The sequence below is a fragment of the Podarcis filfolensis genome (genome assembly GCF_964270895.1).
Source record: "Podarcis filfolensis genome assembly, chromosome: 10".
NCBI classification, from domain to species: Eukaryota; Metazoa; Chordata; class Lepidosauria; order Squamata; family Lacertidae; genus Podarcis; species Podarcis filfolensis.
The window spans coordinates 72,639,236-72,655,526 of NC_139612.1; the positions used below are offsets into that span (position 1 = coordinate 72,639,236).

At 49.9% G+C, this 16,291-nt stretch overlaps 1 protein-coding gene across 1 annotated transcript in view; it reads right to left on the reverse strand.

The window, feature by feature from the left end:
* MAPK8IP2 (mitogen-activated protein kinase 8 interacting protein 2) overlaps window positions 1–14,683 on the reverse strand; it is a 48,577-nt gene extending 33,894 nt beyond the window's left edge. Inside the window, exon 1 of the mRNA XM_083572592.1 lies at window positions 14,545–14,683. Coding sequence (XP_083428718.1) covers window positions 14,545–14,609 — 65 coding nt within the window. The 5' untranslated portion in view covers window positions 14,610–14,683. The remainder of the gene's footprint in view (window positions 1–14,544) is intronic.
* Window positions 14,684–16,291: the final 1,608 nt, after the last annotated feature.

Consider the following 16,291-nt stretch of genomic DNA (forward strand, 5'->3'; position numbering starts at 1 on the left):
TGGCTCACAGAGGATTTCCGCAGGCCCATGCCCAGTAAGCCTTGCCGACCCCTGGCCTAACTCGTTCTCTTAGAATGGCAATGGTGCCCACCTGAGAGGTGCCAGAATTGAGTTCTGGTGAGTTCCGGCTGAAAAAAAACCCCTGGGTTTGTGGAACCGTGGGGGAGCCTCCCCCCAAAAAATGTTGGTTGCCACTGGTGTAGCCTGACAAGGAGGACCGGGCCTTTGGCTGTTTCCAGCCTTCTGAAGTCGTTTTCTTCAGTTGGGGAAGAGGATAAAATGAGAAGGAACTGCCCACTAGAGTCTGAAAGGGACCGGAAAACACAAACTGACAAACTGACAGAGGCTGGAGCAGTGGCGTAGCGTGGGGGGTGCAGGGGGGCGGGCCGCACCGGGCGCAACATCTGGGGTTAGGGCAAATCCATGGGTTAGGGGGCGCAAATCCACGGGTTAGGGGGCGCAAATTACTTGCCTTGCCCCGGGTGCTGACAACCCACGCTACGCCACTGGGCTGGAGGCAGGACTCCAGGCACAGCTGTGTTGTTAGTATTGTTCCATGCCACCCCAATCTCTTAGAGGCTCCTGGGGTTCTGGGAGCTTACCCAGGTTTGGCTTCCTTGGAATGAAGCTCATTGGAGACAGTGGCGTCTTCAGGAGATCTGGTTTTATTTGCAAATATATAGAACATGAACATAAGATAGAGCTCAGTGCGTTAAGACCTGCTCCCTGCTTTGCAGGCTTTTCCCACATAGCCTGGGAGGGAGGGGCCCAGACGGACTCCAGCTACAAAAGCTGAGGTCGCTGAACAGACTCTTGGGCTAGGGCATGCATCCCCAAACTCGGTCCTCCAGATTTTTTGGGGACTACAATTCCCATCATCCCTGACCACCAGTCCTGTTAGCTAGGGATGATGGGAGTTGTAGTCCCAAAAACATCTGGAGGGCCGAGTTTGCCTATGAATGGGCTAGGGTATTGTTTAGGGGGGGTTGTTGGGCAGGGATTGTTGCTGTTACTGATACAGTTGTACCTTGGTTTTTGAACAGCTTAGTTCTCGAATGTTTTGGCTCCTGAACGACGCAAACCTGGGAGTGACTGTTCCAGTTTGCGAACTATTTTTGGAAGCCGAATGTCCGACGGGGCTTCCACGGCTTCCGATTGGTTGCAGGAGCTTCCTGCAGCGAATCAGAAACCACACTTTGGTTTCTGAATGTTTTGGAAGTCGAACGGACTTCTGGAGCGGATTCTGTTCGACTTCCAAGGTACGACTGTATTAATTTTCGGTGTCTTTATTTTAGATCTTATGATTTATGTGGAAATTGCTCTGTTTGGTTGTGTGCTTTTTGATATTATATTTATTGTTTATGACTATTTTTGCTACATTTGTAATTATGTAATTGTTCATATTTTGAAAGCCACATGGAGGATGGTTTTATGTTTGGAGAGGCGGCATACAAATAAAATGACTGATTAACACCCCAACAGATCTTGCTTCTCCATTACACACAGCTTTTGATCCACCAAAGAGCAGGCTGTTCCATGTGTCTCCATTTTCTCACCACTTTCTAGCTTAGCTCACGCAAAACCCTTTGGCTATTGTTCTCTCATCTAGTAAATAGGTGAGGGGGGCAGTAAAGGCACACCCATTAGCCTTGGTTATAGCTCTTGCAACCTGACTCCTTCTTCTGGGATGTTGGTGAGGACACTTGTGGCCAGATAAGGTCACTCTCTTACAAAGAAACTTTTCTGGCTAGTTCAGCAATGGAGTCCTCTATTGGGTTCTAACTCTCACTGGGTGCAGGACCCCAAGAATTGGAAGGGAGCCAAGGGTGTCATCCAGATAGACCCCCCCAAACCCACATCATTATTATTGCCCCCCCCAAGTCCCAGATAAGAGGCTCCCATTAAAAGGTAAAGGGTAAAGGGACCCTTGACTATTAGGTCCAGTCATGGCCGACTCTGGGTTTCGGCGCTCATCTCGCTTTATTGGCCGAGGGAGCCAGCGTACAGCTTCTGGGTCATGTGGCCAGCATGACTAAGCCGCTTCTGACGAACCAGAGCAGCGCACGGAAACACCGTTTACCTTCCCACTGGAGCGGTGCCTATTTATCTACTTGCACTTTGACGTGCCTTCGAACTGCTAGGTTGGCAGAAGCACAGACTGAGCAACGGGAGCTCACCCCGTCGCGGGGATTTGAACTGCCAACCTTCTGATCGGCAAGTCCTAGGCTCTGTGGTCTAACCCACAGCGCCACTCGCATCCCAGATAAGAGGTTCCCACTAATGTAATCCAAAATGCCACCAGTCCGCTGATGCCAGGACAGTCCTTGGCACCAGCTGGGCAAGGTGGTTCTGCTGCCTTGGGGACAGGACAGGCTGGCTGATGTAATGGGAAGACAAAGCAAATCCTTCTCAGCTTGCCAAGTCACCACCACAGTCCCTTGAGCTGCACATTTGTGACCACCCAGCAAATTCTGACCCTCCATCAGATGTCTTGCCCGCTTGGCGAAGGAGGGAGGCGGAGCGGGAGCAGTGCCAAAGTTGCTTAAATGACTCGGCAGTGGAAAAGAGGCTCATTTTCTCTGGCAGCTGAGCAAGGCTCAGGTCTTCTGATAAGGTTAGCCTTGTGGATAAGAAAAGAAATTGACCCCCAGGGAATTGACTCTGAGTTCTCCTGTGGGTCTCCTGAGGGATGGATGGAAGGATGCCTGAGATCTGTGTGAGAGATTTGAACAAGATTCTGCAATACGACCTTCGCAGACTGGAGAACTGGGCACAAGCTAACAAAATGAATTTCAATAGGGGCAAATGTAAGGTCCTGCCCTTAGGCAGGGGAAAGCAGATGCCCAGATATAGGATGGGGGAACACCTGCCTTGATAAGAGTACATGTGAAAAAGATCTAGGGCTCTAGGTAGATGACCCCTCCCCTTTAGGGTTTGTTTGTTTGTTTGTTTGTTTCATAAAATTTATACCCAGTTTGACCTTAAAAACAAATAAACCTCAAAGCAGTTTACAAAAAGATGCAAACAAGATGATAAAAATATATATTACAACTGTACCTTAAAAAGGTAAAGGGACCCTTGACTGTTAGGTCCAGTCATGGCCGACTCTGGGGTTGCGGCACTCATCTCGCTTTATTGGCCAAGGGAGCCAGCGTACAGCTTCCGGGTCATGTGGCCAGCATGACTGAGCCGCTTCTGGAGAACCAGAGCAGCACACGGAAACGCTGTTTACCTTCCTGCCAGACCGGTACCTATTTACCTACTTGCACTTTGACATGCTTTTGAACTGCTAGGTTGGCAGGAGCAGGGACCGAGCAACGGGAGCTCACCTCGTTGTGGGGATTCGAACCGCCGACCTTCTGATCGACAAGCCCTAGGCTCTGTGGTTTAACCCACAGCGCCACCTGCGTCCCTCAGCTGTACCTTAAAACAGACAAAAGCTAAAATATAAAAATGGATTAAAATCAACAACTTCCTAAGCATCTGGGTAAGTTTGGCTAAAGAAGGTTTTTAGCAGGTGCCAAAGAGAGAAGGGTGAAGGGGGCTGCCTGATTTCAACAGGCAGGGAGTTCCAAAGTGCAGGTGCTGCCATGCTGAACAATCAAATTCTTACAAATACAGAATGGGCACTATGTGTCGCCAGTAAGAATGCCACGCATTCAAGCAGTTTTGTGGGCTCATGTGGGGTAAGACAATATTGCGGGCAAACCGTTTTGGTCTGGCTGGGTTTTTGTTATTTTAAAATCTGCCTAATGCTAAATATCGTATTTTTCACTCTATAAGACACACCAGACCATAAGTCGCACCTAGTTTTTGGAGGAAGAAAACAAACAAACAAATATTCTGAATCCCAGAAGCCAAAACAGCAAGAGGAATCGCTGCACAGTGAAAGCAGCAATCCCTCTTGCTGTTCTGGCTCCTGCGATAGCTGCTCAGCCTGCATTCGCTCCATAAGACGCACACACATTTCCCCTTACTTTTTAGGAGGAAAAAAGTATGTCTTATAGACCGAAAAATACAGTATGTGCACACCCAGCTAGGCAGGCATAACTTTGAGAGGGTCAGATGTGCAAAAAAAGAAAAGGGGGGGGGGGAACAGAAGCCTTCCTACTTATTATTGTAGGTAATGAAATACATAAGCGAGATAAAAGACTGTTTTTATATGCAACAATTGCAGCAAGATTATTATTAGCCCAGCGATGGAAGCAGAAAGAGATTCCTACAAAAAAAGAGTGGCAGACAAAATTGATGGACTACGCTGAGTTGGCTAAATTAACTGGGAAAATTCGGAACCAGCAAGACCAAACTTTCCTGAAAGACTGGAATAAATTTATGGTGTATTTGAAAGACAACTGTAAACAGCTGACATTGCTAGTAGGGTTACAAGAAGTTTTGTAAGGATAATTTTATTAATTATCGCAAAGTATAATTTATGATTTTTATTTATGAAAAGGATTTAATAGTAATAACTATAATAATAAAATGCAATATCAGAGAGTAAGCTGGAAAACCATCAGCCAAGGAGGATGGAAGCCATAGGCTAGGGTAGCCAAATGTTTGCTGTTTTATATATAAGTCTGAAGTTATTTTTAAAAATATGCGGAAAAATCTATTAAAATTATTATTTTTTAAAAAATGAGATCAGAAATGAACCAGGAAAAGAGTGGAACAAAGACAGGCATGTGCGCCATCTGGTAAAAAAGGAAAAGAAAAACTAAGCTCTGCCAACAGACGAAGGAAGAAGCCGAGGCGAAGGTGAAAACAAGCAGGTACAGTCCGGCCCCTGGGGAGCAATTTCTCTCTGCTGCCTGCTCTCCACCATTAAGTGTTGCTAGCAACTAATGCAAGGATGTTCTTGGATTCAACTCCTGCAGCACAATATTCCCGGCATGAGCAAAACAATTCCTAGGGGGCAGACCCCCGCCATATGCTGAAAGCACATTCAGTGCAGAGGCAAAGCACATGATCTATAGGAAAGGAGAACGCGGCTCAACATTAGGAAGAACTTTCTGAAAGTAAGAGCAGAACAGACTCCCTTGAAAGGCGCCCAACTCCTCCTCACTGGAGATTTTAAAAAAGAGGTTGGGGGGCCATCTGCTACGAGTCCTTTAGCTGTGATTCCTACATTGCAGGGGGTTGGACAAGATGATCCTTGGTTGAGGGGTGGTGGTAGTTAGGATCTAATAGAGTATTCTGTTGCTGAACCAATCCACAAGTTTCTTGGTAAAACAGTGGGGGGGAAAGGTAAAGGACCCCTGGACAGTTAAGTCCAGTCCAAGGCGACGATGGGGTTGCAGCATTCATCTCGCTTTCAGGGCGAGGGAGCCGGTGTTTGTCCACAGAAAGTATTCCAGGTCATGTGGCCAGCAGGACTAAACCGCTACTGGCACATGGAGGACCGTGCCAGAGTGCACAGAAATGCTGTTAACTTCCCACTGCAGCAGTACCTATTTATCTACTTGCACTGGCGTGCTTTCGAACTGCTAGGTTGGCAGGAGCTGGGATAGAGCAACGGGAGCTCAGCCCATCACAGGGATTCGCACTGCTGATCTTCTGATCAGGAAGCCCAAGAGGCTCCGTGGTTTAGACCACAGCGCCACCCGCATCCCTTGGTAAAACAGTGACCTTAGCTGGCCACTTAAGTGTCCTCATCAGCATCCCAAAAGAATGGGCTCGGTTGGGAAAGCTACAACTAATTGAGGGGGCCTCCTGGGCTAATGGGTGGGCATTTCCTCCACCCCCTTCACCTAGCTGCTAGGCTGGAAAACAATAGCCAAAGAGGTGTGTGAGAGTGAGTTGGATGCAAGCTAGAAGTTCTATCCACAAGTGACCTGCATGCTTTGTGCTGGATCCAAAGTTGCGACTGATGGAGAAGCAGTATCTGTTGGGAGGTTAATGCACTGAGACCCCAGTCCTATGCCCAGGTTATATATGTGTGCGTGTGTTTAGATAAAACCATCTATCCTAAGGACACCACAGTCTCTGCTGACCTTCATTCCAAGGAAGCGCAACCTGGGTATGTGCCTGGAACCCTGGGAATCTCTCAGCACTTGGAGATCAGGGTGGCATTTAATGATACAAAGAGCCACCAGGGGACCACCAGCTCCAAAACACAACTCCCTGCTTTCTTCTCCTTCCCTTCCAAGGCCTTTCACCACATGAGTCAGCCCTGGGTCCATTCAGCCATGCTGTTGGCAACCATGTGAGTTAACCTCCTACCAAGATTCATAACAGCTCCTTGCATGAAAAGAGCCAGGAATTATTGCCAGGAATGAATCGCTTGAAGCCTCTGAATGCTTTGCAGAGCTACATTCTCAGGGTCCTTTGTTGGAAACTCTGGGTGGCAGAGGCCAGTCGCCATGCGCAGTGTGCATGTACCATTAGATCAGAGGCAGTCCATGTGGTGCATGCCAGGTGTTATTGGACTACAACTCCCATGAAGCCCCAGCAAGGAGTTCAATTACTCCAGGAAGGCCCCAGATGCTGAGGTTGGATCAGCCTGTTTGAAAGTACAGCTCCCATCAACCCACCATGCGGATTGTGACTAATGGGTGTTGTGGTGTTTGACAGTGGAATGAATTATTATTATTATTATTATTAATAATATTACTACTACTACTGCTACTACTACTACTTGATTTTTATTATTTTTATCCCACCTTTTCCCCAGATACGGACTCAAGGCTGTTTACAGACAAAACAGAAAGAGCTAAAACCATGGAAAAGGCAATAATTAAAAAGCAATTTAAGACACACACAATCTGTTAAGGATGCAGATAATACCATGGAAGCCCCACGGCCAGCTCTTTCATTAAAAGCAGCCGGTTCCAAAAAAAACCCTTGGAACAAGATAAGTCTTAACCTGCTGGTTTCTTTAGGCAGGGAGTTCCAAAGTTGCCTGGGAGCAGCCACCGAGAAGGCCCCTCTTGCTCACCCCCACCAAGCAGACCTGTGAGGGTGGTGGGACCAAGAGAAAGGTCTCTCCCATCCCTGTCATCTCTCACTGGAGGCTTTGCAGAGCATCTTCCAGTCCACAGAGACTGGGGTCAATGAACCTTTTTGAGACTGAGGGCCACAGTTCCTTCTGGGTAGCCTTGCAAGGGCCACATGCTGGGAGCCCAAGACCTGGGAGAAGAGTTGGTGGAAGAAGACTGGAAGAAATTTAAAGACTATCTGCAGAAACACTGTAAAATTAATGAATGTTAAAATGATGTTGGATTGAAAATAAGTGGCATTAGCAACAAAGTTAACAAGAGTATGCAAAATTGAATTGATAATGGATGAAAATATAGAGTTATAATATGTTAAGATACAGAGTTAAGATAAACGAAAGAGGGTAAGGATTTGCTGATTTGATTACTTAAATGGGAATACAAAAAGGGGAGGTGTGAGGAGGCCAAGGAAATAAGATAATGAGTTAGGGTTAAAAAAAAATGGATTTTTTTTTATTCTTCTTTTTTCTTTTTCATGTATTTTTCTATGTTTTTTTGTATTTCTTTCTTTTTATATGACCTTTTAAAATTTATGTTTTTGTAAAACTTCAATAAATATCTTTTTAAAAAAAACAGAAGCAAAAGTGGCAAAGCAACAAATGTGATATTTTTTTGAAAAATCTTTGTATAGTAGACTGGTAAATCTATACACACAAACACACCCCCACCCCCCAAACAGCTCTAACCCCTATCCGGACAAGCAAGAAGCATGATCGGAGGTCGAGGACACATCGCAGCTGCCCAAATCATGCAAGGAGGGTCAAAGGTTGGCCAGTGAGATGCATGGCCTGGGGACAACAGTCCAAAGAGATCTCTGGAGAGACCTGATGGGTCACTACCCCTGCCACCAGTCTGAGGACCCCACAGTCAGTACTGACAGTACAGTGGTACCTTGGTTCTCAAACACCTTAATTCTCAAACAACTTGGAACCCAAACACTGCAAACCTGGAAGAAAGTGTTCCGGTTTGCGAACCTTTTTCAGAAGCCGAACATGCTCCATTTTGAGTGTTACGCTTCTGATTTGAATATTACGCTGAGGTCTGTCTGTTTTTGCTATTTATTTTGTGTTTTTGCAGCTCTTTCTGTTTTGTTTTGTTTTTGTGACTGTGTGGAACCCAGTTCAGCTACTGATAGTACTGCAGTACATTGTTTATTGCTTTCATTTTACGGATGAATGGTCTTCTCGTTAGATAGTAAAATCCAGGGGTCAGCAACCTTTTTCAGCAAGGGGCCGGTCCACTGTCCCTCAACCTTGTGGGGGGCTGGACTATATTTTGGGGGGGGAAATGAACGAATTCCTATGCCCCACAAATAACCCAGAGATGCATTTTAAATAAAAGGACACATTCTACTCATGTGAAAACACGCTGATTCCCAGACACTCCATGGGCTGGATTTAGAAGCTGATTGGGCCGGATCTGGCCCCCGGGCCTTAGTTTGCCTACCCATGGTAAAATCCATGTTAAACTGCTTTTTTAGGGGTAGTTTTTAAAAGTCTGGAACAGATTAATCCATTTTGCATTACTTTCTATGGGAAAATGTGCCTTGGTTTTGGAACGCGTTGGTTTTGGAACGGACTTCCGGAACAGAATAAGTTTGAGAACGAAGGGACCACTGTACTGAGCTGAAGGAACCAAGGGTCCAGTCTGGTAGAAGACAACCTCCCCACATTCCCATGCGCCCAGTGCATTCTCAAGGACATTACAAGATCCCACTCATGGTCATGTGGCGTGACCCTGACTGGTGGTGACCCTGACAACATGGTGTCAGAAGTGACCGGCAGGGGCTGGTCAACAGAAGTCAGAGGGGCTTGCCTAGCTAGCTGCATGATGAAGGTGGGGGGCAGGGAAGCTTCCGACAGGGTTCCCATTTTGTAATTAAGCTTCAAAAATATTAAAGGGGGAGAACTGATTTGATATGAAGAGAATCCAAAGGAAGGATTTTATTTCAGATAAACATTCACCATCAACTACTCTGTAGTTGGAAGGTCTTATTGTCCTTTCCATTTATTTATTCTATTTATTTCATAAAATTTGCACACCACACATGGGCAGCCCTCTTCTCCTTCATGAGTTTGCCCAATCCTCTTCTGAGGCCATCTAGGTTGGGCCCCCATAGTTTAACTTTGCGCTGCATGAAGAAGGACTTTCTTTTCCCTTGGGATGTGTGTATGTGGGGGGTCCTGCTCCGGCTGCCGGTGCCCCTGGCCCACCAGAACATGGCCGCTATGTGCTGCGCCCACCCCTACAGACCCAGTGATGCCTTTATGCTCTCTTGGCTCATGCGCCGGGGCACATCTGCATTCGCTTCTGGTTGGGTCCATCATGCAGCAGAGCCAGCCACGGGCCACAGGTGGGGCAGCACATGGAGATTTGACCCCACATACCCAAGCCTGTCGTTCCCATTACTTCTCTGCCTTTGCAGATAATAATAATAATAATAATAATAATAATAATAATATAGGGACACGGGTGGCGCTGTGGGTTAAACCATAGAGCCTAGGACTTGCTGATCAGAAGGTCAGCACTTCGAATCCCCGCGACGGGGTGAGCTCCCATTGCTTGGTCCCAGCTCCTGCCAACCTAGCAGTTTGAAAGCATGTCAAAGTGCAAGTAGATAAATAGGTACCACTCCGGCGGGAAGGTAAATGGCCTTTCCGTGCGCTGCTCTGGTTCACCAGAAGCGGCTTAGTCATGCTGGCCACATGACCCGGAAGCTTCCAACTGAATATTAAAAACAATACAGTATCAGACATTAAAAACTTCCCTAAACAGGGCTCCCTTCAGAAGTCTTCTAAAAGTCAGAGAGTTGTTTATTTCCTTGACATCTGGTGGGAGGGTGTTCCACAGGGCGGGCGCCACTACCGAGAAGGCCCTCTGCCTGGTTCCCTGCAACCTCACTTCTCACAAGGAGGGAACCGCCAGAAGGCCCTCGGCGCTGGACCTCAGTGTCCGGGCTGAACGATGGGGGTGGAGATGCTCCTTCAGATATACTGGACCGAGGCCGTTTAGGGCTTTAAAGGTCAGTACCAACACTTTGAATTGTGCTCAGAAACATACTGGGAGCCAAAGATGTTGCCAAAACCTAGTCAGACAAGTTTCTTTGCAAGACGATGGCATGAACTGGCCACTGAAGTATCCTCATCCCAAAAGAATGAGCCACTCTGCAAGAGCTACAACTAAGCGATGAGGCCCTCCAAACTAATGGGTGGGCCTTTTCCCCACACCCTGCCCTCACCCAGCAATAGCTAGAGTAGTGAGTCTGAGCAGAGCTGTGGAGAGGCTGGAAACTGGAGACACAGAGACTCGCTTGCTCTGTGCTGGGCCCAAAGCCATGACTAATGGAGAAGCAAGATCTGTTGGGTGTTAATGCTGAGAACCCCTCTTCCTTAGCCTCAGGCTGTATATATGTGTAGATAAAAGCCCAAAGATTAAGGCTTTCTGGGAAATGATTTATAATGAAATGAAAAAGGTATTTAAGTATACCTTCTTGAAGAAACCAGAGGCTTTTCTCTTGGGCATAGTCGGCCATTTGGTGCCAAAGAAGGACAGAACTTTTTTTATGTATGCTACAACGGCAGCAAGAATACTTATAGCAAAGCACTGGAAGACACAAGATCTACCCACCCGGGAAGAATGGCAGATGAAGTTGTATGATTGTACGGGACTGGCAGAAATGACCGGCAGAATCCGCGACCAGGGAGAAGAGTCGGCAGAAGAAGATTGGAAGAAATTTAAGGACTATTTACAGAAATATTGCAAAATTAATGAACTTTGAAAGATGCTGTATTGAATTTATGTGGTCTCTAGCTGTTATGATAAAAAGAACTGGGATAAATATTGTTTAAGTTATAAAATTTAAAAAGTTGATTGGAAAATAAGGTGTTAGTTAAAAGGAATGTTAAGAGATTAGGATTTGCTGGATAATCAATTTGAACTAGAAAACAAGAAGGGGAGGCATGAGGAAGTCAAAGAAACATGTTATTGAAAATTGATATTGAAATTGATTTGTTTTTAATATGTTTTTTTTCTTTTTCTTTTTTTTGTCTGTATAAAATTGAAAACTTGAATAAATATTTATAAAAAAAAAAAGGATAAAACCACACAATCTCTGTTGACCTTCTTTCCAAGGAAAGAGAACATGGGTAACTGCTTCTGGAACTCCTGGAATCTCTCGCCACCAGGAGATTTGGGTGGCGTGTAACAATACTGGCTTACAAAGCCCGACACTGCCTGAAGCCTGGTTACCTGACAGAATGGCTTCTCCTGGGCAGATCTGGGTGAGATCACATTCATCCAGTGCTTTACCAACCGCACTGGCTCCCGGTGAAGCACAGGGTCAGGTTCAAGGTGCTGGTTTTGACCTTTAAAGCTCTATGTGGCCTAGGACCCTCGTACCTACGGGACCGCCTCTCCTGGTATGCCCTGCGGAGGACCTTAAGGTCCACAAATGACAACATTCTGGAGGTCCCAAGTCACAAGGTGGTTAGGTTGGTCTCAACAAGGGCCAGGGCCTTTTAAGTACTGGCCCCGATTTGGTGGAACGCTCTATCACAAGAGACTAGGGCACTGCAGGACTTGACATCTTTCCGCAGGGCCTGCAAGACAGAGCTGTTCCACCTGGCCTTTGGTTTGGTCTCAGTCTGACCCTTAGGTTTCCCTCTCCTTATGGTTTTGACTTTTAAAATGAGGCTGCATTTTAAATTGCATTTTAACCTGTATTTTAAATTGTTTCTTTTTCTTTTTCTTATTATGTTTTTACTGAAATTTTATTGATGTTAGCCGCCCTAAGCCCGGCTCTGGCCGGGGAGGGTGAGGTATAAATAAAATTTATTATTATTATTATTATTATTATTATTATTATTATTATTATCTGTCCATTTGTCAGGATCTACAAAGGAGACTCTCTTAGTTGTTCTGCACGTCAATAGCTGAGGCCTACCATGGGGGCAGCATAAAGGAGAGCTTCCTCAGTCGCCAGGCTCAACCCTTGGAACGTCCTCCACTCTGCCTTCTCCTTTCACCTTAAGATGCCCATTGGTTATCTAGCTAGGCTTTTGGTGGACTTCATTGCCAGAGCTGAACTTTATATAAGCTGGCCATGGGGACTGGGGTTGATGGGAGTAGAAGGCCAAAACATCTGGAGGGCACCAGGTTGCTGCTTTCTTAGCCCTCATATGGGGAAGGGACAGTCTATTCTGCTATGTGAGCTCTTGGAGGTGTTGGAGAAATTAAGTAAGAACCTGCCGGATCAGGCCAAAGGAGGCCAACCGAGTCCAGCATCCTGTCCTCACATTGGCCAACCAGATGCCTGTGGGAAACCAACAAGCAGGATTCAACCACCAGAACACTCTCCTCTTCCTGTGGTTTCCAGCAGCTGGGATTCAGAAGCATCGCTGCCTTTGACCGTGGAGGCAGAGCAGAGCTATTGTGGCTAGGAGCCAACAATAAATAGCTTTATCCTCCACAAATTTGTTTGATCCTTTTTGAAAGCCACCCAAGTTGGTGGCTCAAGAGGCAGGGAGTTCCATAGTCGCTCCCCAGCACATCCACAAACGTCCATTCCTTTGGTAGGTGCATCCTCTCCCACAATAAGTGAAAAAGTCTCGAAATGTAACTGCTGTTAAAAGGAAGGTCATCCCAGAGCCTGCTTTACCTAGAGAGGGATATGGTACTCCTGCGCTTTCACATTTGAGTATGAGAATGGCAGGCATGGTGATAGACCCCCTTCCCACCTCCTCCTTCAGAGAAACAGCTGATGAGAACCATAGGCAGCCAGTCATCTCTCTCCTCAACGTAGTCCACACCTTTTGGCCACCCCACCATCCCCAAATGCTCCCTATGGGCCCATGTGACAACCGCCAGGGACCCCTGGACATCATCTCTTCCCCTTGACCTGACCTGCGATGGTTGCTGAAGTCCAGCACAGTCCTCACCCGATACAACCTTGGAGGTTGATGCAAGGAAAAGCATCCCTCATTTTCCCCCGGGACCCTCACGCCCGGAAGCTCCATCTCTCCAGCTCTAGAGAGCCCCACAGAACAGACACCAACTCCTAACTTCCTCTCCTTTATTCAGGAAGCCCAAGCTTTGCTTCCCCATCTCCAGGGTGACGCCTCTCCAAGCACTGATGATGGAGAGGTAGGCTCTAAAAGCAGCAGCAGCAAACGCGACACATCACTATACCAGCTCTGCAGCAGTTACCAGGGGTTACAGGAGGAACGTGCTGGATCTCCCCACCCCTGGGGGGAGGCAGCAGGATCCCCTGTGGCATCGCTGCATCAAGGTGGATCTGGCTTCCTGGACTCAAGAGATGGGGGTGGGGAGAGACTACCTGGCGCCTCCCAGGTACCCTGAACATCACCAATGCTTTTTAGGCCACGCTGATGCCCTGTGTGCAGTTAGGGACCTCGTTCCCTGATGCAACTCCCCAGGTGTGGGGCCTCACATCAGCCACCTGCCGCCACCTGCCCGTGGAACCAGGTGTGGCTCTTGCCTTAATAGAGCCCTGGGCAGTGGGCACAGCTACTGTTTGGCCTGGTCAGGCCCCTTCCTCTTCTGCACCAGTACTTTGGGAGGGCAGGAGGCCAAGCCAGGAAGCACCTGTTCCCACAGCCTCCCAGATCCATCTGAAGGAGGCCCATCTCTGCAAATGGGATCCAAGGCCCCCAGTGGGGACAGGAAGGGAAGAAGGAGATAAAAGCCTGGAGTGTGAGAGAAAGGGGGGGGGAGGTTCGAGGGATGGCTGGGGCTTTGCCAAGGGATCCACTTTGCTTGCAAAGCAGCGGGGCAAGGAGATTAATCAAGCGAAATCTGCTGGGTTTGGCAACAAACACATTAAAGGATTGGATGGATGGGAGGAGGGGGAGGGGGAGGCAGAAAATATGTGGGGGAGCTTGCAAAGCTCTGCACGGTGTTGATCCCAAGGGCACGTTGGGGCGGGGCAGAGGGGGTGGCGGCTTCCAGCGTTGCAGCAGTCTCTGAATTGGGAATTCCCCAAGGGACGCCCCCCCCAGCCCCTGAAAACAGCAAGGGATGGATCCAATGGGGGGTTCTCAGCACGGAAGGGATGAGGCCAACGCTTTGTAAGGGTAGGCCGTGGGGGCGGGGGGGGGGGCTTTGCCTGCGACCCAAAGCAGGCCCAGAGTCTGGTGGTAAGAGGTATGGGTCCGGCCCAGGCCTCCGGGACGAGGCAGAGCCCAACAGATGCTCTTCCGAGGGGGGCGAGAGCAGAGAACAGCCAGGCCTTGGGGGGTATATTTCCCCCTGCCCACTGTGTCCTCCTGGGGCCGAGAGCCTGTCTCTACGTCCTAGAAGGCCTCGGGGGCAAATGTGGGGAGACCAACCTGACGACACCCCCCACTCATTGCAGCTCCCAGCTCTAGGTTAAGGAAACCTTCCAGCCCCCAACTCCAACCCCCCGCCTGCTCCTCATCAATCCGGGGTGGGGTTTGATGCCGTGCGGGGGATCCGCCCGCCCCCACTCGCCCACCCCCGGGCACCCCGGAGCCCGGCCGGGCGGGGCTGCGCCAAGCGAAGCGCCTCGGCTTACCTGCAGCCCGGCGGGGAGAGCGAATGGAAGGTGGAGAGCGAGAACATCTCCGCCCGATCCGCCATCTTCTCCGCGGCGCAGCCGAGCCGGGCTGGGGCTGGGGCTGGCGGGGCGCACGGCAGGGCGAGGCTGTCGGGGGCCGGGCGGGGCGGCGGCGAGGGCCGGGCTGCGCTGGAGAGGGCAGGCGGGCGGGGGCTGTCACTGCGGAGGCTGCTGATGCTGATGCCCGGAGCCGCTCGCCACTGCAGCCATCACGCGCGCTCCGTCCGGCAAGGCCCGAGTAAACAGCGGCCGGGGGGGCGGAGGTGGGGGGGCCGCTGGCTGCGGAGAGGAGCGGAGGGAGGCGGCCTGAGCCAATACCCACCAGCCCGGCGCTCTCCGGCTCGACGACGTCGGGGGAGGAGGGGCGAGGCTCAACAGCGCCCCCCCCCCAATGCAGATGCGGCGCTGCTATAGCAAAGGCGGCGCACGAGGGGCGGAGGAGAGAAGGACTCGCGCCCTGAGCCTCCGATCCCCGCCTCCCCAGAAGACAAAGGAAGAAAGGCTTTGGATGAGCCAGTCTACGGAACCTCTCCTCTGCCCCCCCCCTTTTTGGGAGTTGGACACCCCACTTAGCAACCTCCCCGCTTCTCCGCCAACAACCGCTCCGCGCGGAGCCTGGCAGGAGGATGGGGAGCTGTCCGTCGTCTCTGGTGCTGAAACAACGGCCGTGGGGAGCTGTCCGTGTGCCCGGTGCTGAAGTGGGAAGGACCGCGCGCCACCGTGGGCGAAAGGGCAACCTCCGGCAGGCCTGGGTCTCCTATGCTTCTATGTACGCAGCGAGGGTCTCTATTTTCCCCAGAGAGGGGAAAGAGCTAAAAAAAGGGGGGTGTCGTACCCTCACCGCCAGGGCTGGGCACTAATTGGTTTCCCCTGGTTTGCCAGCTTCTCCTGGAGAGGGGTGCCAATGTGGGCGTCCCAGCTGCCCCGTGACTCCTCCCCGGAGGCCGGGGGAGGCGGGCGCATTGCCATAGTAATGCAGCCGAGGGATAGGGATGTATCTGCAAGCCAGCTTCACGCCCCGTGGTTTTCTACACGGGGGTGAGGTATTTTAGGACCAAACAACTCTTGGAGGAATCTAGTCCAGCCCAGCTGCTGAAGCGACTGGCCTCCTCGTGGCAAGCGCCATTGGGTGGCTGTTTGGATGAGAGACATGCTTTGTGGCCTCAGGATGTCTGTGCGGAGCTCCCAGGAGCCTCAGGCGACGTCTCCGGGTTGCCAAGGTGGTGATTGGTGGCTGCAAGGCGGGCGGCCCTTACATCCAGGGAAGGGCACCAGCTGCTCCCTTGGGGCAGCGGATAGGCTGCTCTTGGCAGCGTGACGGACACATGCGATGGCCCACCTGCACCTTATGCCGACCAGCCTCCTCGGCTGCCAACACTGATCTCATCACCGCTCAAATGATGGGGTCATCAGAGCTGTCAGTTTGGATGAAACGCTGGAATGGGATGAGGAGTCTGCCCACACAGCACCCTGTCTCTTAACAGCAGCACCTGATGCTCTAAAGACACCTGGCAGTAGTCACAGAAGCACACACTCGTAATTACTTCAGTGTAAGGAATGTGTAAGGGATGCGGGTGGCGCTGTGGGTTAAACCACAGAGCCTAGGACTTGCCGATCAGAAGGTTGGCGGTTCGAATCCCCGCGACGGGGTGAGCTCCCATTGCTTGGTCCCTGCTCCTCCCAACCTAGCAGTTCGAAAGCACGT